This window comes from Callospermophilus lateralis, chromosome 13, assembly GCF_048772815.1.
Source record: "Callospermophilus lateralis isolate mCalLat2 chromosome 13, mCalLat2.hap1, whole genome shotgun sequence".
Classification (NCBI taxonomy): Eukaryota; Metazoa; Chordata; class Mammalia; order Rodentia; family Sciuridae; genus Callospermophilus; species Callospermophilus lateralis.
In genome coordinates this window covers 7,906,086-7,931,314 of record NC_135317.1, presented here as the reverse complement: position 1 = coordinate 7,931,314, position 25,229 = coordinate 7,906,086, and the positions used below count along the sequence as shown (strand labels likewise).

General features: G+C 39.6%; 1 protein-coding gene across 1 annotated transcript; it reads right to left on the bottom strand.

Moving 5' to 3' along the window:
* Positions 1–8,827: 8,827 nt before the first annotated feature.
* On the bottom strand, positions 8,828–22,791 carry LOC143637833 (uncharacterized). The gene is made up of 6 exons (XM_077105113.1): positions 22,742–22,791; positions 11,543–11,669; positions 11,312–11,372; positions 10,567–10,628; positions 9,088–10,359; positions 8,828–8,919 (listed from the first exon to the last, which is right to left on the bottom strand). Exons 1-6 carry the CDS (start codon positions 22,742–22,744, stop codon positions 8,828–8,830), a joined length of 1,617 nt encoding a protein of 538 aa, XP_076961228.1. The 5' UTR covers positions 22,745–22,791.
* Positions 22,792–25,229: the final 2,438 nt, after the last annotated feature.

The window sequence follows — 25,229 nt, the reverse complement described above, 5'->3', positions numbered from 1 at the left end:
AAGGGAAGATTAATTAAAGTTCATTATATTACGAGATCTTAATAGAAATGAATAGTTGGTTTCCTTAAATATTTAAATAGTTCTTCCACCCCAGTTTTCAATATAAATTATCTAATATACATTTTTTTTTCCAAGTCAACTCCAGTTTAGTTCAACTGAACTAATAATAATTTGGAAGGTGTGAATTAATGTTCTTATGATGATCAGCATCATTTTAGAATCTTAGAGCTTGAAGGACATTAATATACAGAAACACATGAAGAAGCAATTCTTGCATCTGAATTGGTGACACCTGACACCTCGACACAAACAAAGCACATTTTGATTACATCAGGGCTTTAGGAAACATCCAGGAGCTGAGCACGGTAGCATATGTCTGTGATCCCAGTGGCCATAAGCAGGAGGATCGCAAGCTTCCACCCAGCCTCAGCAAGAAACGGAGGCCCTTGAGAAGAATTTAGCAAGATACTCCATGAAACAAACAACCAAACAAACAAAAAACTAAAAAGGACTAGGGATGTGGCTCAGTGGTACAGCACCTCTGGGTTGAAAATAATAATAATAATAAAGATAATAATAATAATAAATATTCCCTGATATCTGAGCAAGACTAACTGGATCTGAAACAACTGAATGTCTCCCCACATTTCTACATTCAAGGCTTTTCTCCAGTTTGAGTTCTTCCCTGCTCTTTAAAGAGGCCTTGACAGTTGAAAGGGTACCATATCATGTCAAGAGCAGAAGGGGAGAAATTCAAGATGGTTGGCCAGAGACAGGCAGCATTCTGTGTTGTTCCATGGCCCAGGTCTCACCTCATCGGAATACAGGATCTCAGAGAGCGTGAAAATCCACTATAGAGTGAATTTTCACAGAAATCACCACACTGTAAGCCCAGTGTAGAATTCAGAGCCTCAACATGAGTAAGACTCTACACTCCAGGCCCAAAGCGTGCAGCTCTAGCCACAAACAGCTCTTGAGCAGCTCAGCAGAAACACCTCTCAGCCCCTCTGCAGAACTCCTGGCTGCACCCCATTCCCACAAAGGTCACTCAGCTGCTACTTACCCACAGCACAAGGCCATTGTCCAGCTCCTCCCACATCACTGGTCACCCCGGCACTGAAAGCAGACTGACTCCATCTTGCATCACCTTTCTCCCATATTTGGTGAGCATGGCTGGCAGATGGGAACTCCCTCTGAGCCACATATCATTTTGCCATTTCATTGTCCACCACCAGAAACTGTAAACCTTTTTACAAAACTACTGATTAGGGCTGGGGATGTGACTCAAGTGGTAGCATACTCGCCTGGCATGCGTGCGGCCCAGCTTCAATCCTCAGCACCACATAAAAATAAAGATGTTGTGTCCGACAAAAACTAAAAAATAAATATTAAGAATTCTCTCTATAGATATCGTTTTATCTCTTGCTCTCTCTTAAAAAAAAACAGTAAACCTTTTTACAAAACTACTGATTATATTTTAAATAATAATTGAATCCAATATTTCTGGACAATGAGACTAAACTGTAAATGTCTTACTAACAACAAATTGTTCATACATGATGTATTGTTGATATTGGGATCTTTTAACATCCTCCTTCCCAACAAAGGAGGGATCTTGCAACCATACAAGAGCAATACAAATCTATAGGGTAAAACAATAACACCCCAGAACCACAGAGCTGGAAAGGAAGACACACAAGCAACATGAAAAGACAAGGGAAAAAAGTGCCCAAACAAATCAAGACAACACATCATTAGAATCACTGGCAATTACAGCAGAAAAATGGACACAGAAAAATTTCAGGATATACATGGTTAAAATGTCCTGTGTACTCCAAGCAGATATAAGAGAGCAAAAACAAGCAGTACAAGATCACTTCAATAATGAGCTACATAAACAAATCCAAAAAGCAAAAGATCACCTCAACAGGGAGATAAAGGTTCTAAAACAAACAAACAAACAAACAAACAAACAAATAAAAATCCTTGAAATGAAAGAAATAATAAACCAAACTAAAAGCTCAAATGAAAGCATCACGAACAGAGTACACCACTGGGAAGATAGGACATCAGACAATGAAGATAAAGTATAAAATCATGAAAGGAACATAAACCACAGAGTGAAAATCATAAGGAACCAGGAGCAGAACATTCAAGAAATATGGGATAGCATAAAAGACCAAATTTAGGAGTTATTGGGATAGAGGGAAGCATAGAGGACCAAACCAAAGGAATCAATAATCTATTCAATGAAATAATATCAGAAAACTTTCAAAACATGATGAATAAACTGGAAATCCAAATTTAAGAGGCTACAGGATGCCAATAGTACAAAATCAAAACAGATCCATACCAAGGCACATAATAATAAAAATGCTCACCATACAGGATATGGAGAGAATTTTAAAAGCCATGAGAGAAAGGAATCAGATTATATATAGGGGAAAATCAATTAGGATAATCGCAGATTTTTTCATCATAGACACTAACATCCTGGAACAACATCTATCAAGCTGAAAGAAAATGGGTGCCAATCAAGAATCCTGAATCCAGCAGAATTAAGCCTTACATTTCAAGATGAAATAAAATCCTTTCATGATAAACAAAAGGTAAAAGAATTTATAGCTAAATAAACAGCACTACAAAACATCCTTGGAAAAATATTCCATGAAGAAGAAAAGAAAAACAACAATAAAAATCAGAAGAGGGAGGTAGTACCCCAAAGGAAAACTACTCAAAGGAGAAAACCAAGTGAAGTTAAATAACAAAAATAAACAAATATGGCCAGAAATACAAACCATGTCTCAATAATACCTCTGAATTCTAATGGATTAAACTCACCAATCACAAGACATAGGCTAGCAGAGTGGATATAGATATATATATATACAACCAACAGGACGCTTATCTGATAGAAAAAGACATACACTGACTGAAGGTGAAAAGTTGGAAAAAACCATACCACTCACATGGACTGTACAATAAACAGGAATTTCCATACTCATATCAAATAAAGTACACTTCAAGCCAAAGGGAATGAAAAGGGATAAAGATGGACATTATATATTGTTCAACGAAACCATACACCAAAAAGATGTAACAATCATAAATATATATGCCCCAAACAATGGTGCACCTATGGTCAAACAAACTCTTCTCAAGTTCAAGAGTCAAATTGACCACAAGACAATAATCTTGGTTGACTTTAACACACCTCTCTCACCACTAGACAGATCTTCCAAACAAAAGTTGAATAAAAAAAAATTATAAAACTCAATAACACAATCAATAACTTAGACTTAACTGACACATATGGAATATTTCAACCTGCATCAAACAGAAACACTTTCTTCTCAGTAGCACATGGATCCTTCTCTAAAATAGACCATATACTATGCCACAAAGCAACTCTTAGCAAATATAAAAAAGTAGAGACACTACCATGCATTTCATCAGATCATAATTATATGGAATTGAAAATCAAAAACAAAATAAAAAATAAAAATTTCTCCATCACCTGGAGACCAAACAATAGGCTACTAAATGAACAATGCATTGCAGAAGGAATCAAGGAGAGGATTAAAAATTTTATATGGGTATATAAGAACATAGACACAACCTATGGAAATCTGAGACACTATGAAAGCAGTACTAAGAGGAAAATTCATTGCATGGAGTTCATTCCTTCAAAAAAAAAAAAAGTTAACAAATAAATGACCTAACACTACCTCTCAAAGCCCTAGAAAAAGAACAAACCAGCAGCAAAAGCAGTAGAAGGCAAGAAATAATTAAAATTAGAGCTAAAATCAATAAAATTGAAACAAAAGAAACAAATGACAAAATGGACAAAAAAAAGTTGGTTCTTCAAAAAAATAAATAAAATTGACAGACCCTTAGCCATGCTAACATGGAGAATGAGAGAGAGAGAACTCAAATTACCAGTATATGTGATGAAAATGGTAATATCACAACAGATATGACAGAAATACAGAGGATAATTTGAAATTATTTTGAAATCTTTTACTCCAATAAAATAGAAGACATTGAAGTTATCAACAAATTTCTTAAGTCATACGATCTGCCTAGATTGAATCAGGAAGACATACACAATTGAAATAGACCAATATCAAGTGATAAAATAGAAATCAAAGCTTACCAACCAAGAAAAGCCCAGGATTGGATGGATACACAGCCGACGTCTAAAAGACCTTTAAAGAAGAACGAATACCAATACTCTTCAATTTATTTCAGAAAATATAAAAAAGGCAGTACTTCCAATCTTATTCTACAAGGCAAATATCACCCTGATCCCCAAACCAGGCAAAATCACATCAAAGAAAAAAGAAAAAAAAAAAAAAAAAAAACTTCAGACCAATATCTCTAATGAACATAGATGCAAAACTTCTCAATAAAATTCTGGCAAATCAAATACAAAAACATATCAAAAAGATTGTGCACCATTATCAAGTGTGATCCATCCCACAAATTCAAGGTTGCTTCAACATACAGAAATCAATAAATGTAATTCATCAAATCAATAGATGAGGGCCTGATGTAACATGTGGGGCATTTTGCATCAGAAAAGAGGAAATCTAACTTGATGTAGGGCATGCAACACGTTGGGCATGTTGCATCAGAACAGAGGAAACCTAACTTGCTAACTGCTACCCACTTTGCGGTCCTGGGGTCACTCCTGGGGCACATGTGGCTAAGATAGCACATGGTGATCAGCCAGAAAGCATTACTGTGAGTTGTGAGGAAAAACCAGACCACCTCTAGGATAGGCTCAGAACCCTTCCACCCTAGTGGACAATTTGTGTCACCCATTACTGCCTGTAGGATGAGTGTACACATAAACTCTCCCCACCCTGCTGATTGGCTCCTGTCCATTATATTAGCAGTGTGTGTTTTCTCATTAAACAAGATCCTGCTTGGACTAGTCTCCCTGAGGTGTCTGATTGTTCTCTGGCGAGAGAGGGCTGGGTGCAGCGCAGTCAGTGGGCCCTCTGCTTTCTTGGCTTGTCCAGGTCGGAGCGTGCTCTCCCCATCTCTCCTGAGGTCAGGAGGGAATGATACTGAAAACCCTGACAAACAGACTTAAAGGTAAGAATCATAGGGCCATCTCAATAGATGCAGAAAAAGCATTTGACAAAATACAGCACCATTTTATGTTGCAAACTCTAGAAAAAAAAAAAACTAGAAATAACAGAAACATATCTCAACTTTGTAAATGCTATCTGCACTAAGCCTCAGGCCAACATCATTCTAAGAAAAATTGAAGGCATTCCCACTAAAAACTGGAACAAGACAGGAATGCACTTTTTCATAGTCCTTTCTTGGCTCATCCTGGTCGGGGCGAGCTCTTCCCATCTCTCCCATAGGTCAGAAGGGATCGAGGGCTAAAATCCCTGACAAATAGACTTAAAGATAACAGCCACATGACCATCTCAATGTTCTTTATGTTCAAAACACTAGGAAAAAAAAAAACTAGAAATAACAGGAACATATCTAAACATAGTAAAAGCTATCTACACTAAGCCTCAGGCCAACATCATTCTAAATGGAGAAAAATTGAAGGCATTCTCACTAAAAACTGGAACAAGACAGGAATGCCCTCTTTCAACACTTCTATTCAACATAGTTTTTGAAATCCTGGCCAGAGCAATTAGACAGATGAAAGAAATCAGAGGGATATGTATAGTAAAAGAAGAACTTAATTAGCTCTATTTTCTGATGATATGATTCTATACCTAGAAGACTCAAAAAGCTTCACCAGAGAACTTCTAGAACTAGTAAATGAGTTCAGCAAAGTAGCTGGATATAAAATCAACACATATAAATCAAAGGCATTTCTGTGTAACAGTGACAAATCCTCTAGAACGGAAATGAGAAAAACTACCCCATTCACAATAACCTCAAAAATAAATAAATAAATAAAGATACTGGGCAATCAACAAAAGAGGTGAAAGATTTATACAATGAAAACTACAGAACCCTAAAGAGGGAAATCAAAGAAGACCTCAGAAGATGAAAACATCTAACTTGCTCTTGGATAGGCAGAGTTAATATTATCAAAATGACCATACTACCAAAACTACTATTCAGATATAATGCAATTTCCATCAAAATCCCCAAGGCATTCCTCATACAAATAGAAAAAGCAATCATGAAATTCATCTGGCAAAATAAGAGATTCAGAATAGCTAAAACAATCCTTAGACTGAAGCAGGTGGCACCACTATACCAGACCTTAAACAATACTACAGAGAAATAGTAACAAAAACAGCATGGTGTTGGCAAAAAAACAGACTGGTAGACCAAAGGGACAAAAAAGAGGACACAGAGACAAACCCAGAAAATTACAATTTTCTTATATTAGATAAAGGTGACAAAAATATGCACTGGAGAAAAAAGCATCTTCAACAATTGTGCTTGGAAAACTGGAAATTCATAACCAACAAAATAAAATGAAAACCCTAGGTTTTACCATGCACAAAACTCAAATCAAAATGGACCAAGGACCTAGAAATTAAACCAGAGACTCTGCATCTAATAGAAGAAAAAGTAGCCTGTAATATTCATCATGTGAGATTAGGGCCCAACCTTCTTAATAAGACTCCTATAGCACAAGAATTAAAACCAAGGATCAATAAATGGGATGGAATCAACCTATAAAGTTTCTTCTCAGCAAAAGAAACAATCTGTGAGGTGAACAGAAAGCCTACACCCTGGGAGCAAACTTTTACCCCTCACACATCAGACAGAGCACTAATCTCTATTGTATATAAAGAACTCAAAAAGCTAAGCACCAAATAAATAAATAAATAAATAACCCAATCAATAAATGGGCCAAGGACCTGAACAGACACTTCTCAGAAGAGGATATACAACAATCAACAAATATATGAAAGAAATGCTTATCATCTGTAATAATCAAAGAAATGCAAATCAAAACTTCTCTAATATATCATCTCATTCCAGTCAGAATGACAGCTATTATGAAGACAAACAGCAATAAGTGTTGGTGAGGATGCGGGGGGAAAAGGCACACTCATACATTACTGGTGGGACTGCAAATTGGTGCAGGCAAGTTGGAAAGCAGTGTGAAGATTCCTTGGAAATCTGGGAATGAAACCACCATTTGACCCAGCAATCCCTCTCTTCAGACTATACACAAAGAACTTAAAAACACCATACTACAGGGACACAGCCACATCAATGTTTATAGCAGCACAATTCACAACAGCTAAACTGTGGAGCTAACCTAGATGCCCTTCAGTGGATCAATGGATAAAAAAAAATTGTGGAGTATATACACAATGGAATTTTATGCAGCAATAAAAGAGAATAAAATCATGGCATCAGCAAGTAAATAGATGGCATTGGGGAAGATAATGATAAGTGAAGTTAGTCAATCCCCAAAAAACAAATGCTGATTGTTTTCTCTGATATAAGGAAGCTGACTCATAGTGGGGTAGAGAGGGGGAGCATGGAAGGATTACATGAATTCCAGATAGGGTGGGGGGAGAGGGAAAAGGAGGGGACAGGGGATTAGCAAGGATGGTGGAATGTGATGGACATCATTATACAAAGTACATGTATAAGGACATGAAATGGGTGTCAAAATTCTTTAAATACAGACATATGAATAATTCTGGTATATATGTGTAATAAGAGTTGTAATGCATTCTGCTTCGATTTCTTTATCCAAAATAAATAAATAAATGAATCAATAAATAAAAAGATAAATAGCAAGCAGATGGGTTTTCCCAGATGTAAATCCTTTTATGTCTTTGAATAAAACTATCAAAATTAAGTACTGCCCAACATTGCTTATCCACAGGATTTTCTTTCTTTTTTTTAAAATATTTACTTTTTAGTTTTTGGTGGACCCAACATCTTTGTTTGTATGTGGTGCTGAGGATCGAACCCGGGTTGCACGCATGCCATGTGAGTGCACTACCACTTGAACCACATCCCCAGCCCTCCACAGGATTTTCTAAAGTTTTTTTTGTTTTGTTTTGTTTTTTTAAATAAAACTGAACAAAACTAAAACATCTGAACCCTTTGTATTTCTTACTTCCATAGGATTTATTCATTTTGGCAGGAATCTTTCCAAAAGAATCTTTCTAGTACTCAGAATAAACTGCAAAAATTAAAAGATTTTCCACATTTTTCACATTCACAGGGCTTCTCTCCATGAGTATTTTCATAAAAGAGAAGAAAAATAGGTCTGGAACATGAAGCTGATAAAGTGTAGCAAATCACCCCCATTCAGAGTGTTTGTTTTCCAGTGAGTGAAATGGCTTTGAAGACAACAGGGAAAATGGAATGATTTGCCATATTTTTTCACATTTAAACAGTTGTGGTGATGTATGCCTTTAATCCCAGAGAGTTCGTAGGCTGAGGCTGAAGGATCACAAGTTTGAGGCCAGCCTCAGCATTTTAGGAAGACCCTAAGGAACTCAGCAAGTCCCTATCTCAAAATTAAAAATATAAAAAAGAATGAGGATGTGTCTCAGTAGTAGAGTGCCACCAGACCAAAACTCCAGTACAATCCCCAGTACATTATTCAGCATAGTGAGCCCATTTTTGGGTTTGAAGGTGACAAGAAATATTGATTCACATTTCACATTTAAAGAATTTTTCTCCAGTAAACTTCCAACATGTTGATGAGAAGAACTGTGATAACAGAAGACTTTGTCAATTGTTTTCATCAGCACAATTTCTTTGCAATATGAGTTTGTTCATGTAAGTGAAGCTGATGGGATATAACAAAGGCTTTTCCCCATTGTTGACATTCATAGGGCTTCTCTCCAGTATGAGTTCATTCATGTGAGCAAAGATGAGAGGACTGAGTGAAAGCTATGCCACACTGCTTACATTCATAGGGTTTCTCTTGAGTGTGAGTCCCTTCATGTCTTTGAAGGAAAAAGGAAGAAATGAAGACTTTTCCACATTGTTGGTATTCATTAGGTTTCTCTTCTGCATGAATTCTTCCATTTATGTGAGGTTCACTGGATGTGTCAAGGCGTTCTCCACATTGTTGATATTCATAAGGCTTCTCTCCAGTATGCTTTTTTTCATGTCTGTGAAGATGATGGGATTGAGCGAAGGCTTTGCCACACTGCTTACATTCATAGGGCTTCTCTCCAGTATGTGTTCTTCCATGTCTCTTAAGGTGACTAGATTTAGCAAAGGCTTTTCCACATTGTTGACATTCATAGGGCTTCTCTCCAGTATGAGTTCGTTGATGTTTGTGAAGCTGAGAAGATTCAGCAAAGGCTTTGCCACACTGTTTACATTCATAGGGCTTCCCTCCAGTATGAGTTTGTTCATGTTTGTGAAGCTGAGAAGATCTAGCAAAGGCTTTTCCACACTGCTTACACACATAGGGCTTCACTCCAGAATGCGTTTGTTCATGTATGTGAAGGTAAAAGGCAGTAGTGTAGACTTTTCCACATTGTTGACATTGATAGGGCTTCTCTCCTCTATGAGTCCGTTCATGTCTGCGGAGGGAAAAAGAAGTAGTGAAGACTTTTCCACATTGTCGACATTCATTGGGCTTCTCTCCAGTATGGATTTTTTCATGTATCTGAAGGTAAGACAAAGTAGTGCAGGCTTTCCCACATTGTTGACATTCATAAGGTTTCTTTTTCGTATGAGTTTTTTTATGTGAGTGAAGGCTAGAGGACTGAGTAAAAGCTTTGCCACACTGCTTACATTCATAGGGCTTCTCCCCAGTATGAGTCCGCTCATGTATCTGAAGGTAGGAAGAAGTACTGAAGGCTTTCCCACATTGTTGACATGCATAGGGCTTCTCTCCTGTATGAGTTTTTTCATGTGAGTGAAGGTTAGAGGACTGAGCAAAGGCTTTGCCACACTGCTTACATTCATAGGGCTTCTCTCCAGTATGTGTTCGTTCATGTCTGTGAAGGGAAAAAGAAGTAGTGAAAACTTTTCCACATTGTTGGCATTCATTGGGATTCTCTCCAGAATGGATTTGTTCATGTATCTGAAGGTAAGATGAAGTAGTGTAGGCTTTTCCACATTTTTGACATTCATAGGGTTTCTCTCTAGTATGTTTTCTCTGATGTATTCTAAATAAACTTCGGTAAGCAAAGTCTTTCCCACACACATTACATTTAAAAAGTACTTTCCCAGTGTGCCTGATCACGTGATTGTGAAGACTTGTGGGTGAAACCAAAGTTTTACCACCTTCTTTACATTCATGGGATTTCTCTCCAGAATGAGTTCTTTCATGTTTTCTATATAAAGTGGGGGAATGAAAGGCTTTCCCACATACCTCACATTGAAAAGGTTTACCTCCACTATGTGTTCTTGTGTGTCTCTGAACACCTGTGGGAGAAGAGACTTCATCACATTGTTGACATTCATCAGGTTGCCACCCAGTATGAGAATCTTCATGCCTTTGAATGTCATTGGAACGTCTGATGACTTTCCCACATACTGTATTTTCATAGGGTCCATCTACAGTTTGTGTTAACATTTGTGTGTGAACACTTTTGAGAGAAACCAGAGATTTCCTGTATTGTTTCAATTCACATGGCTTCTCTTCACATTCTTCATGCTTGTAGCATTCGTGTCCATAGTGAGATGTGATCTGCCTATGAAGGAATGAAGGGCATATGAAGTCTTTGGCACACATAATCCAGTCACATGAATTTACTCTATTAAAATTTTTCTTTGCTTAAGAATTGGAATCTCATTGAAAGTTTCTCCACACTATTCTTTGCCTTTGGAGTTTAGCATATGACTTCTTTGAAGAATGACCAGCACATTATTAGTACTTGATTAATTCATGATGTTGTATTTATTTAAGGTCCTAGGCTAACGTTACTACCAACATGAGGTAAAGCCTAGGTTTTTCAAACTTGCTCAAATTGCCAGAACAAAGAGATTGAGAGGAAATAATGCTTTGCAACACAGCTTGCCTATGGTTATTATCCAAATAGTGATATTCACATATGCAATTTCATAATACTTTCTGCAAGTCAAGCACTTTGAAAAGACTGAATATCTTTTACAGTTAAATTATATAATTTATTTCAGTTGTCAATAGACTTTATTGATTTAAATGTGGTGCTGAGAAGAGAACCCAGTGCCTCAAGCATGCTAGGCAAGCTCTCTACCACTGAGCCACAACCCCAGTCCCAGTGAAGTATATATTTCTGGTAAAAATCTTATAAGAATAAATACATATAAAGTTGTGCAAATTTCTTGCATTGGTTTTAAAAATTATATGACATTCTCAGATTCCCTCAAGGATTCCTCTTGTGAGTACAATTACCTTACATTGCTTCCAGAATGTTTGATCTGATCTTCAAAGTTCTTCTCATCACATTTGTTTCCTAAAATGCCAAACCACATCATTTAAAATTTTTAAGAGCTAGAAATGATTTTTCAAATCCTAGGTGAATTTTATGCTACAATAATTCACCAACTGATTGTCTTTTCATATTCTACATGAATAAAAAAATTAACACAAATTCTCTAATTATATAAATACAGAAATTATTACCTATAGATGCCAGGTTTCTGAGGACTTCCAGCATCACATCTCTGTAAAGGTTCTTCTGGGAAGCATCCAGCAAAGCCCACTCCTCCTGCATGAAGTTCACGGCCACATCCTCAAAGGTCACTGAGATCTAAAATATCCCCCAAATGTTTAGTGGAGGCCAGGAGAGATTTGACAGCATGAGAAATCTATACTCAACATGCATGATGTTCATGTGATTCCCTGGCCTCCCAATTAATTCCATGATTTGGTCATTGAAATCTTCAGTGCATTTAATACTTCACAGTCACTCCAAGAGTAGAATTGGTCTGCACAGAAGGTAAATACTAGAGTGTTGTACACCCTTCCTGTGGTGAGTTCACAGGAAGTAAGAGGGGCTCCTGAGTCACCCATATCTTATTTGTTGATTGTATCTCTATCACCTTCTTACCAACATCCTGTGCAGTAGAGAGCTAATATTAGCACTCTTCATATTACTTACCCTTAGAAACGAAAGCTGACTGAGTAGGAAATTGCTGGGATCACAAAACTCAGCATTTGAGAGATTCTGCCAACCACAGTGGCTCATTGGGCCTACACAGTTAATATAGACAACATGGTATTTACTGATCTCCTTTTTCCTTCTGAAAGTCAATTATTCCATCCTTAAAGAAGTGCCTAGAATCAACCCCAACTCACACCCTCAGAGTATGGAGTCACTAAAGAGTTTCCCTCATAGACAACAGTTAGACAATCTTCCACACAGATTGTCACAATGTGTTCACTGGGGACTGAGCTCAACTTCGGTGATTACAGGGAGGACAACTGTAATTTTGCAGGTGCTTCACTCCAGAACAAATTTACCCAATTAGTAATCAAGCACATTGGTTAATAAAGACAACAATATAATAATTTCTGGTGGTTAATGTCAAAGCAGAATGGGGTGTGTGGAAAGATGGCATGTGTCCCTGAAAGAACTCAGTGACCCCAAGATGTTACCTTGTCCAAACAACAGCCTTACAAAATTATATCGGTTTGAAAAATAGTTTTCTTAACATACAGTAGAAAATCCTTTCCCAAACCTCATGGCAACCATGAATGTCCAATGATTGTCAAACTCTTCTGAACAGCAGATGTCTCACTCAGATAATGTACAGTCATGAGACACACACCACCGTTCTGCTCAAGGACACTTTGATAAAGATAGGCCACATGTACAATGGTGGTCTGTTATCAAAGAGATTCCTCATTCCTGTAGCAGAGCTGGTGCAAGGAAACCTCAGGCACAAGCACTTCCAGGGTGTGTTAAAGCAGCAGGTTTGCATCCCAGAATCCTGAACTATCCCACGCTGGCTGCTTGTGAAACAGGCCACTCCACGTAGGTCTCTAAACAAGCTATGATTTCTGCACAGTGTGGAACAGCCAAAAGGACCACCTACCAGAATATGACCCTGCCACTCACAAAGAACCATGCTCAAGGACTTAAGACACATGACATTTGAAGCAGGCAGTATCAACAGAGGTTGGTAGGAGCCCAAGAGAAATCCTTTAGTGGGCTGTTCTTTGTAGCATGGAAAAAGTATGAGTGACAGCAGGTGTCTTGGAGATAGATCACAATGATGGTCTAGGCAAACTGAAATCTAAGTGGCAAAGGGTACTTCATCCGTCTATTCTGCAGACAAATATCATTTATTATACCTTTAACTTTAGACTAAAACATATTTCAAAAATTTAAAAAATATATAATTACTACCCACGCCCCCCCAAAAAAAAGAAAGGCAAGACATCTCAAACAGGATTCCATGAGACACTTAAGACCTGCCATCAATTTTCTACTGTTATTTCCATACAACAGAAATTGAGTTAAAACCTCCTAATTCTTTCTTTTTATATTTATTTTTTTAGTTGTAGTTGAACACAATAGCTTTATCCTATTTATTTATGTGGTGCTGAGGATTGAACCCAGGACCTTGTGCATGATAGGCAAGTTCTCTACCACTGAGCCACAACCCCAGCCCACATTCTAATTCTTTATATGGCATATTTTACCATATTATCAAAATTAATTACGTAAAGAAAAGTATTAAATAGAAAAGAAAACTATGGAAGACTCTCATGATCATGAATGCAAAATTCCTCATCAAACAATACTTTATTGAATCCAAAAATAAATAAAAAGAATTATAACCATAGACAAGAGGAAATTATTACAGCTCTGCAAGACTGATTCGAAATTTAAAACTCAGTTAACATTATCCAGGGACCAGCATACTACTGTGGAAAGTCAAGCCCAGTGGCCCAGATCCACTCACATCGGCCTCTACAGGACGCAGGAACACAGCACACATGCAAGGCTTATTCAGAATTGAAAAACCAATTAACATTATCCATCACAACAAAAAGCTAAATAATAAATATGAAGCTTGGCATGGAGACCATGCCTGTGGTCCTTGCCAATCAGGGAGCTGAAGCAGGATGATCCCAGCTTTCAGTCCATCCTGGGAAATTTAGCAAGACTCTTTTTCTAAACAAAAAAATTAAAAGTTTTGGGAATGTACCTCAATAGTAGAGCAGCCCTGAATCCAACACCCAGAACCAAAACAAACACACACCACTTATACAGCACTAATAAAAGATAAATACTCATATATAAATCTAACAAAAATCTGTATGACAAAAACTGCTAAATTCTAATAAAAATATCAGAGACAAGGAAAATATATGGAGATACTTTATGTTAACAGATGGGAAGCCTCAGTGAAACCATCAATTCTTACCAATTTCATTCATGGATTCAATATAATCCCAATAAAAAAATCTTTTAAGTTATGTTTTCAGTAACAAAAGATCCAGAACAACCAACACAGTAATGAACACTCAATTCACAGGATGAACACTACCTGAGGTTAACAACTACTAAAAATCTATAATCATCAAGACACAGTGGTTTGGGGCACAGTATAAAAATATTCCACTGATCTTTGACAAAGGAGCAAAGGAAAATCAATGGAAAATATACTCTTTTGGACAATGTTGCCAAAGCACCTGGACATTAATTAGCATATAGAGAAACAAAGCATTCTCATTTCACAAATGTCACAGAGCTCCCAGTGGAGCTTCAGTCTCAAAGTAGGACACACAGCTGGGGCTGCAGCTCTAGCAAAGCACCTGCTTGGCACATAGGAGGCCCAGGGTTCACTTGTTGGCACCAAAAAATTGCCTATACATTGTAGTATCTAATGTACAATTACAAACTTCACTAAAATAACAAAGAAGTAATTACAGAGAAATCTGGGCTGGCATGACAGCTTCATATGCAACATCAAACACATGATCTGTGAGTGAAAAACTTGTAAATAGAACTTGATCAAAATGATGTTTGCGTTTTTCAAAAGATGCACTTGAGAGAATGAGAAGACATGCTGGAGAACTGGACAAAATTTTGTCAAAACACTTGGTTGGTATTCAACATACATGAAGAATACTCAGTACAAAAATAAGCAACCAACTTGAAAGTGGGAAAAAGATTTGGAAAGACACTCATTCAATAAATAGGCACAGTTAATACATGTGTGAAAAGATGTTCACCAGCATATAATTAGGAAACTTCAAAATGAACAATGAGGTGCCACCAGATACTCACTGGAGTGGTGAAATGCCAAACACCAAAAGCTCCAAAAGACAGTGAAAACATGAATCAGCAAGAACCCTTCCCTTGCTCATGTGAATGGAGAGAAGAGCACTCTCTCTGGAAGACAGTCATACGCTTACAAAATAAACATGGTGCTCTCAACAATTAATTCACCACACTCCCAGGTGTCTATGCAAATGAGGTGAAAATTATGCACAGAAAACTTCTCAGCAGTGACTACAGCAGCCATATCCAGAACTGCCCAAAGCTAGAAGCAAGGAAGATGCACCTTTCAATGCTGAATGGATAAGCTGCAGTTTAACCACACCAAAGAACATCACCCAGAAAATAAGGTCTGCAGCCTGGAAAGACACAGCACCTTTAAATACAGACTGGTAAGTGAGAGAAGACAGTCTGAAAGGCCAAGTGCAGTAAGATTCCAAGAACATTCTGGAAAAGACAACATTATTGATGCACTTAAACTCTTCTGTATGACATTATTATGTAGAGTATGTGACACACAAAACACATCACACAGGGGAGGAACCCCAAGATAAAGGATGGATTTCAGCTGAGAATAAGGTATTGCTTCATCCACTCCTTAATAAAATGTAGGACACTGATTCAGTAACTAACAAGCATCCAACATCAATGCAAAATGTGGAGAAATGGTGTTTGATAATAAGTGTAATGGCTCATTTGAATTGTCAACCCCCTTGGATTAAGAGATGCCTGTGATTAAGAGTCCTCTTGGTGTGTCCATGAGGGTGTGTCTACAAATGACTGGCATATGGGATAGCAAACCAAACTGGAGAACCTCCTTAGGTATAGGCAGCACCATCCAATGGGACAGAGTCTTGGGTGGAACAAAAGTTGGAAGAAGAAGAAAGTAGCAGCAGAGCAAGACCCTTTCTTCTCCAATGGCTGCTGCAATGGCCTGAGGATATCAGACTCTGCCTTCTTCACTCTCCCAAAGTGGACTGTGCCAGTGATTCTCCAGGAGGTTCCAGAACCTTTGGTCTGAACTAGGGCAGCACCATTGATCCCTCTTATTCTGAGGCTTCAGCCTCTTGGACTCTGCAGCTACTACTTCTCAAGCTCTCCAGCTGCAGACTGCCACTGTGGACATCCAGCTTCTGGTCAAGTAGGCCAACTAATAAGCCCCCTTTTATAATCATACTTCCTCTTGATGCTGTTCCTCTAGAGAACACTAACAAACTATGTAAGTTTAAAATTACTCTGAAGAACAAAACTGATTTAGTAAGGAAATGAATGAACTACCATGCCATAAACTTTAACAAATATAAACATAAGAAACAATATTACATAACGAATACCTTTCCCAAATAATAATGCAAAAAATAAAGCAAAGAAGAAGATTCATAGTTACAAATTTCAAAACTATGGACAAAAGCAAAGAAACTGATTTTCAATACTATTTCCATCTGGAAAGAAATTGGATGTTAAGTCTTCAAAACTCATTCCAACTGCTGGTGTGGTGGTGTGCACCTGTAATTTTAGCCACTAGGGAGGTCAAGGCAGGGAAACGGCAAGTTGGAGGCTCTCTCAGGAATTTAGCAAGACACCCAGAAATTCTGTGATTCTTGGTCTTCATCAACTATAAATGGGGGGACTGGCATTGTAGCTGAGTGGCAGAGCACTTGCTAGCATGTATGAGGCACTGGGTATGATCCTTAGCACCACAGAAAAATTAACAAAATAAGGTATTCTGCCCATCTACAACTCTACAAAATAAAAATAAAAAATAAATAGGCACAAAATAAATAGGGAAGGCTGAAGATGTTCTCAGCGGTCAAGTGCCTGTAGGTTTATTCCCCAGTAAAACACCAGCCCACCTCCAAAATGCTGTTCACACATTGAAATTCATTTTTTGAGGACAACATAAGCATGAGCAAGTCCCTGGCTTCAATCCCAGCACTCAATACATAAGCAAAAAAGTAAACAACTGTCTACAATACTAATTTTCTTGGGGTGGAGAGTAGCTCAGTAGTAAGAACTTGATAGTCCTCAGTTCAATCCCCAACAGTACATGTGCAAACACACACACACACACACACACACACACAAACACACACAAAAAGAAAAAAAAACCCTGAAAATATATGTAATGAGTGATAAAAAAGATTATAATACAAAAGATACACAATGGAAGGCAACAAAAATCAATGAAAAGACAACACACTTTCTTACAAAGGAGACTGAACTTTCCCATAATCTACACTCTTTGAAAAAACAAAGACCATTTCAGTAAATTATGTGAAATTAAGGGCATGGATTATTGTGTTTTTTGGGGGGTGAACTTAAGAAAAACTGTATCTAAAATGAAAAGAGTACACTGTATCTAAGACCAGTGAAAATATGGTACAGGACAGAGAGAGTAGAGAGCATTTATATTATTCCCAAGTTTCATAAGCTAAAAGGCCAGCTCCCAAATGGGTGGCCCTAGGAGGAGGTAATTAGGAGGGAACAGGAATCAGGTGACATGGTGGGAGTGCTTGTGAGAGGATCAGCAACCTTACTTAGACATATATATCTCTCCTTTTCAGAAAACAGGTGTCATGCTGGGGATGTGGCTCAAGTGGTATCGCGCTCGCCTGGCATGCGTGCAGCCCGGTTTCGATCCTCAGCACCACATATAAACAGAGATCTTGTGTCCGCCAAAAACTAAAAAATAAATATTAAAATTCTCTATCTCTCTCTCTTTAAAAAAAAAAAAAAACTTTATAAAAAAAAAGAACACAGGTGTCATTTATTATTTCACTGATAAATTATTCAGTGATTAAATGATCACATTTGGGTATTTTAGGTATTGCCAAAATTGTCCTTAAAACTTCTTATGAAGATGGGTGTGATGGTGCACATCTGTAACCCCAGTGGTTCGCGGGTAAGAGGCCCAAGGTGATGTAGCAAGACCCGGACTCAAAAGGAAGAATCAAAAAGGGGCCAGGGATGTGGCTCAGTGGCTAAGCACCTCTGGGTTATATTCCTGATAACAAAAACCACACAGCTAACATGAACCTGCCAAGTCCAGACAACAACGGCAACAACAAACTGTCATCCCCTGTCAAATTCATCAGCTTGTCAACAACTGTAACTAATTTACATAAAATCAAATTCATACATTTATCCACCACAATTTTTGTAGAAATGGATTCATTTTCTGCAGAAATAATGGTAGACAGAGTTGTTCTGTTACTTAAGTGGCATTCTGGAATCTAGGACATGGATTTCAATTGGAAATCATTGAAAAGACAAGATCAAATCTCACCAATTGTCTATGCATACTCAGGAATAGCAAAAGGTAAATTAGATGTTTTTGTTTGTTTGTTTGTTTTTCTGTTCTGTTCTTTTCCTTTGGTTTGGGATCAGAGATTAAACCCAGAGTAACTTTATTGATAAGTCACATCCCCAGACATAAGGCCTGGCTAAGTTGCTAAGCTGTCCTCAAGTTTGCAATCCTCCTGCCTCAGCCTCTGCAACAGCAAGGATCACAGGTGTGCATCAGTGTACCTGGCTGTAATTTTTTTAACAATGGAAATGTAACTATAGTTTTTAAAATCCACTTCTTTCTTGCCTATTTAATAATAGTCTATCCCATTTGGCTCTGAAAAAAATAAACCTGGGCCTTAAAAAAGTGAGCAGATCATTTCAAAGTGATACACAGAAAGCTTTGGTGCTGAGGGAGCACACATGTGTCAGGCTCAAGGGGCAGGTAAGGGCCCTGACATCTGGAACATGACCCCTCCTGGTCTTGCTTCCTGAAAGCCTCTGGGATCACCCTCCCAGGGACCTAGACCATGACTCCAGTCTATGAGGCTTTTCAGGTTTGCACAGCTCTGCACTGAGGTGGGTGTTCCTTATGCTCTGGGAGAGGTTTTGCTCCTTCACACTGTGAGAGTAAAAGGGCAGGAATCACTGGTGACCTGGCCCCTCAGCACCAGCATCCACAGGCTGACGGTCCACTTGTCTCCAAGGAATGGGAACAGAGCTTGGGAAAAAAAAGTCCCAAGGAAGTAGCTGTCTAGAGGAGGCCTGTTCCAGGAGATTCCTCAGCCCAGGGCCCCCAGCAGCTTCCCTGAGAGGCTACACCCCACACCTCAGCCTGTCCTCTAGGAGGAGCTGACCCAGGGCCTGAAATTCTGTTCACCCTGCAGGGCAGTTGTGGGCATCTTGTGGCAGCTCCAGGAGAGAATAGTGGCTGAGGACATGGGACCCTGTGAGGCGTCCAAAGGGAACCTCTGCCCAAGAAATCTGACATGGTGTCTACACCTAAGGAAGATAAAAGGAGAAGCACAAGATTTTTACAGCTGTGAACTCAAGTTCTCTATACTGTTGCATCTACATCAAAGAACCTTTAGAGTACTTGACTTGGCTAACCAGACCACCACAAGGGAGAAAAGGCAGGGTTCTGCATGGAGAGCAAAAATTATCTTGGGCTATCTTAAGCCCTTTAATAGCCAATTATCTTAATTTCTGTATCAGACCACAATTTTCAAAACTATTAAATTTCTCAGAATATATCACTACCCTTACCAGACATCTAGTCCCCACCATCTACCAAAGTAAGAATATAATAACAACAGAAAGAAGAAATTTCTTTTTTCTTCCTTCCTTCCTTTTTCTGTAGCCCACCAATCTGATGATTCTACCAATGCAATTGTATATGTAGTGATACAGTTTTTTTTTATAAAAGTTCTTGTAGGCCAGGCACAGTGCCACACAAGTGTAATCCCAGTAGCTTGAGATGATAAGGTAGGAGGATTGTTAAATTCAAAGTGAGCCTCAGCGACTTAGTGAGGCCATAAGGAACTTGGTGAGATCATGTCTCAAAATACAACTTAAAAAGGACTGATTGTGGTTCAGTGATTAAGTGCCTCTGGGTTCAATCCTTGTCTTTCAGGTGGGACACATCATTTAGGGTCACTTGAATCCATGTTCCTGAATATGGTCATTAATATTTGGATCAAAATGAACTATTTTCCATAGCTGGGATTGCCAATGCCTTTAATGTCAACAGCTTGAGAAACTGAAGCAGGAGGGTGAGGACTTACAGGCCAGGCTGGGCAACATAGCCAGACCCCATCTGAAAAGCAAATTTAAAGAGCTGGGGATGAAGAACAGAAGAATGAATTAAACACTATTATCCTATGTGCATATATGACTACAGGACTGGTGTGAATCCACATCAAGTACAACCAGAAAAAGGAGCAGTTACACTCTATTTATGTGTGCTGTGTCAAAATGCATTATAATGCCATGTATAAAAATAAAAACAAATTTAAGTAAATAAATAATTTATGTCAAAGTGGGGCAGGGGGGCTTGGTACATAACCCAAAATTCAATATCCCTAGAAACAAATGCCTTTTTTCTTTTAAAGTAATTATTTTGACCAAACACAGGAAACTGTTAAGTGATTATTCTTTCCCCTCAAGTATAATATTCACAAATAGAAAACAAATGCTTTCAAAAGTGTTCTTGTTACCAGGGACAGTGGCACAGGCCTTGTTAGAATGGCCTTAGGCCTGAGCCTAAGCAACTTCATTTTAAGAGACCTGCAGTTTCCCTAGGCACATCCACAGATCCCTCCAGTAAGGCCTCAAACAAGTTACTTCCCCTCACCCTGATAAAGAGAGTGAAGCCTCTGGCGGGCTGTCCTTGCCTGATAAGAGGAAAAGGCAAAAAAATCAGGGTGGAGATGACCCCAGGGTAAATGATGTCACTGAGAAATAAGGTGGTAGCTGATAAGGATTAAAAGGGTGATCAAAAGCCCTAAAATTTAGTATAAATGATAGAGCTGATGAACAGAAATTTAGCCAGCTGAAGCAAGGATGCACTTAAGCTAGAGAGCCTGCTGAGGACCTGACATCCCATCACTTGGCATCTTTCCTGAGTCCCTGGGAGATCCTCACCATTCTCAAACTCTACTGCCTCCTCTGGACCTTGGTGAGAGCTGCAACTCCTCTCTACAACCTCCTCCCCAACTGGTCATCCGCTCCACCAGGAAAAGCCTGACTTGGTTCCAGACATGATCACTGCAGTATGAGTGAGTGTGCATCTGCTGGACTAAAAGCCTAAGACCTTTGAACTTAGCATGCAGAGAGAATGTCTGTCATTAGCCTGTCATGATTAAGTGGGTTTTGCAGTGCTTAGAATGAATCTAGAATTGTTTGCTGTAAATTAATTAAGCTAGAATTGTTTGCTGTGAATTGATTATGTCTATTGCAGTGCCTACATTAAGGATTGTTGTTTTCTTGATTAAGAACCTATACAGTTAAACTGTATTGAGTAGTTTGAGTGAATAAAGCATTGAAAGGGACAGAAATGTGTGGAAAGTCTCTATTTCTCCCCTTGACTGCATAAGTCACAGTTTTGCCCCCTGGATATATGCCTGTAATCCCAGGAACTTTGGAGGCTGAAGCAGAAGCCAGATTTACAGATAGGTAATTAGGCAAATTGGGTCTAATATTGTGTAAGATGTATAAAACAGAGGCTATTATAGAGAATGGAGTCCTGGAAACCAGAGCAGCAATTGAAATGTTAATGTCCCCAAGGCCTGAATCCTTTCTAAGGAACTGTTAATGAAACAGCTCCCAGCAAACAGGTAAGTGCTAATCCGAAAGCCACCCCAGGCCCTTCCTGCCCCGATTACTCCTCCATCCCACCTATCTCCCACCTTTTGGACCTTCCCACCTGCATTCTATCACTGCAACATAATGAGAAACAAAGTGTGGGAAAGCAGAAAGAAGACTTTAACTATTAAAGAGGGAAGACCTCCCCCTTAAAGGGATTCCACATTTTGGGTCCCCTTCTTCCTGCAGGGAGAAGTCTTTTCTGCTGTCCTTTAATAAACCTTCTACTTTCCACTCTACACTTGCCTTGGCATACTTCTCTGGTGTTATACTTCAGCATTCAGGGAAGCAAGGACTCATCACTGGTAAACAGCAGTAACAGAAGGATCACAAGTTGGAGACCAGCTTTCACAACAAGTAGGTGCAGATCTCAAAATTCAGTAAAAGTGGAGGCTGGGGATGCGGCTGATAAACCTCACCGAGTTTGGATCCCCAATTAAAAGAAAGGAAATATTATTTCCAATATTTAACTAGATGAAAAGTGACAATTAGCGGAAGGTGTCCATTTGAACCCAGTGGGAAGAATGAACGTCTGGGTAAGCTGTGAGGTGGAGGGAAGGTGGTGTTTTAGAAGGCAGGAGGTGCCTGCAATTTGGAGGACCTACAGCAGCCTTCAGAGGAGCTCCACTGGGAGAAGGAAGGTGCATTTGTGGCCCTGCTTCCTACATGTTGGGAAGAGTGGGTCGGGCCACCAGTAGGGAGCAAAGGGGACGCCAGGGACCTGAGCCGCACTTCCAAACCCAGGGAACCAGGGGACAGGGTCCAGAGCCACCCTCCAGCGGGGACTCTGCCATGTGCAGCAGCTCACCTCAAAAACCCCAAACCGAGCTCACCCCATGAGACCAGGGGGCAGGGCCACCCGCCAGCGGGGACTCCTCAGGGCTCCCCAGCTCACCGGCGCGCCGGGTGACGCATACCTTCAGACCTGGTCTCAAACTCACCATTTTTGTCTTCTGTGGTGGCCCGGCGTCCTCTCTAGGAACCTCCAGGAACCCGAGATGGGGGTGGGGGGGGGGAGACACAGGCTGCGCAAAGTCACCTGAGTCCCTGGAGCAGAAAACTCTCAGCTTGAAGGATGAGGAGCGGAGTCGTTGAGGAAGAAAAGCCCTGGAGATTGCGGAAGCCCGCCCTTTCTCTCCCTCTGCGCACTGATTGGAGAGTTCCCCCCAGCGTCCCGGATGGATGGTCTCCAGGCCCGCCTCTGCATTGTGACTGACAGCTAACATCATCCAATCACTGGGTGAAATTGGGTAGAGTGACAGATTCTGAGCCCCAGCCCTTTTCAGGAGGAGCTTTTCAGCTGTGCTGGGAACTAATCCAGGTGGGAAGCCTTGGTTTAGCCTCTGGTACAGAGGTGACAACTATTGCTGAGATAGGCTTCAGCCATAGAGTGCTTTCCTACCGTGGCAAAGGCCCTGGGTTTAACCTCAACACAAAAACAAAGCACAGTTTCTCAGGGAGGCTGAGACTGAAGGAGCCCAAGGTCAGGTCAGCATCTGCAAACAGTGAGACCCTCTCTTTTTTTTTTTTTTTTTTTAATTTTTTTTTAAGTTGTAGTTGATACAATCTTTATTTATTTCTTTTTATGTGGTGCTGAGGATCGAACCCAGTGCCTCATGTGTGTGAGGCAGGCATTCTACCACTGAGGTACAACCCCAGCCCCAAGAGACCCTCTCTTAAAATAAAATAAAAAAGGGTGGGGATGTAGCTCAGAGGTCCAGGTCAAGCCCCACTGGACTTCAGGCAAATTAGAAAGACACTGTCTACAAATTTTTGAAACACTTTTTAAAGATATCATATATATCACACATATATATGATATTTACTAATGAAACAATTTGAAAATTATTTTAGTAATTCTCATTAACTCCTTGCCTCTGATCTTTGAGGAGGCAGCCTGAGTTATAAAAGGAAACATTTGGGTTTGGGGCTGTGGCTAAGTGTTCCATCCCCAGCAGAGAAAGGGGTGGGTGGGGGGAGGCAGGGAACCCTCTAAAACAGCAATGTGCAGCGGAAATAAAATGGGCACCTTGTGCTCAATGTAGATAGTTTACATTCTACTATTACCAGTTCTTATGTACAGACCTGACTCTGCTGATCCCACAAGTCTGGTCAGCTGTTTGCCCTAAGGAAACCCTGTCCTTACCCTGTGTTCAGGTGGTGACAAGGGCTTTGAGATTTTCTAGAATGGGAAATAATTGTCATGAATGTATAGGGGAAATTGTATGTAGGAGTTTGTATTTATTGTAAAAGAATAATATTGTATTATTATTGCAATAGGTGATATGCAAATAATATCATAACGTGTAAAATTGTATTAGGTTAGGCTTCAGACATCTGTAGTTTCATAACATGTCTGTGAGCTCAAGCTCATTTGCCCCTTGAAACATGTCATTCTATTGCACAGACTGACCTCATTATTTTCTCTCAGTATAAAGTCCCCCTCTTTTCTACCCTTTCCATGTCAAGGTTTCAGATGCACCAACATTTTCAGGAAAAACCACAAGCCCATCTGCATCCTGCTTAGGAAGCAACATACCCCCAGAAGCTGGCCCAGCGCTCTCAGCTTCCTGGGTTTTAACTGATAGTTAAACCAGAAAGAAATAATAACCCTGCTCAGCTCTGCCAGAAAGCTCGCATATAAAACATAAAAAATTGCCACTTGGGGCCAATACAACCTGTCATATTAACTCCCATAATGGAAAGTAAATACAATTTTATTCTCTTCTCTTAAGTTGGACTTTGTGAAGTCTTTGACATCCTGCACAGTGTCTCACATTCATTCTACCTAACAATATTTCTCATGGACAAGGGGGGCTCTTGTGTAAAAATTGTGGAAACATGGGCACATAGCTTCCCAGAGCTGAGAATTGAATTCCAGGTGCTTTTATTGTCCCCCATGTAGAGATTGAATTGAGGGTGGGGGCACTTTAGCACTGAGCTACATCCCCAGCCCCCCTTTTCATTGTGGTTCAAACAAGGTGGGTGGAAGCATAACTGTGATGGATCTGAGAAAATAACCCCAGATGGTGACTCCAACCTGTTATCAGACCAATGAGGAAATAAGAAATACAAGCATGGTGGTGCAGGACTGTAATCCCAGCATCTCAGGAGGCTGAGACAGGAGGATTGCTTTTTCAAGCCAGCATCAGTAAAAATAGGGTGCTAAGCAACTCAGTGAGATCTTGACTCTAAATAAAATACAAAACAGGGCTGGGGATGTGGTGAAGTGGCCAAGTGCCCCTGGATGAATGGAAGTATGGGTGAATGGGTGGGAGGATGCATGGACTGATGGGAAGATGTATGTATGTCTGAATGTATGACTGGATGAATGGATAGATGGGTGGGTAAATACACAAATCCATGATGCATGAGAGAGAAAATGGGCAGATGGGTGGAAGGAGGGATGGCTGGTACATAGACAGATGG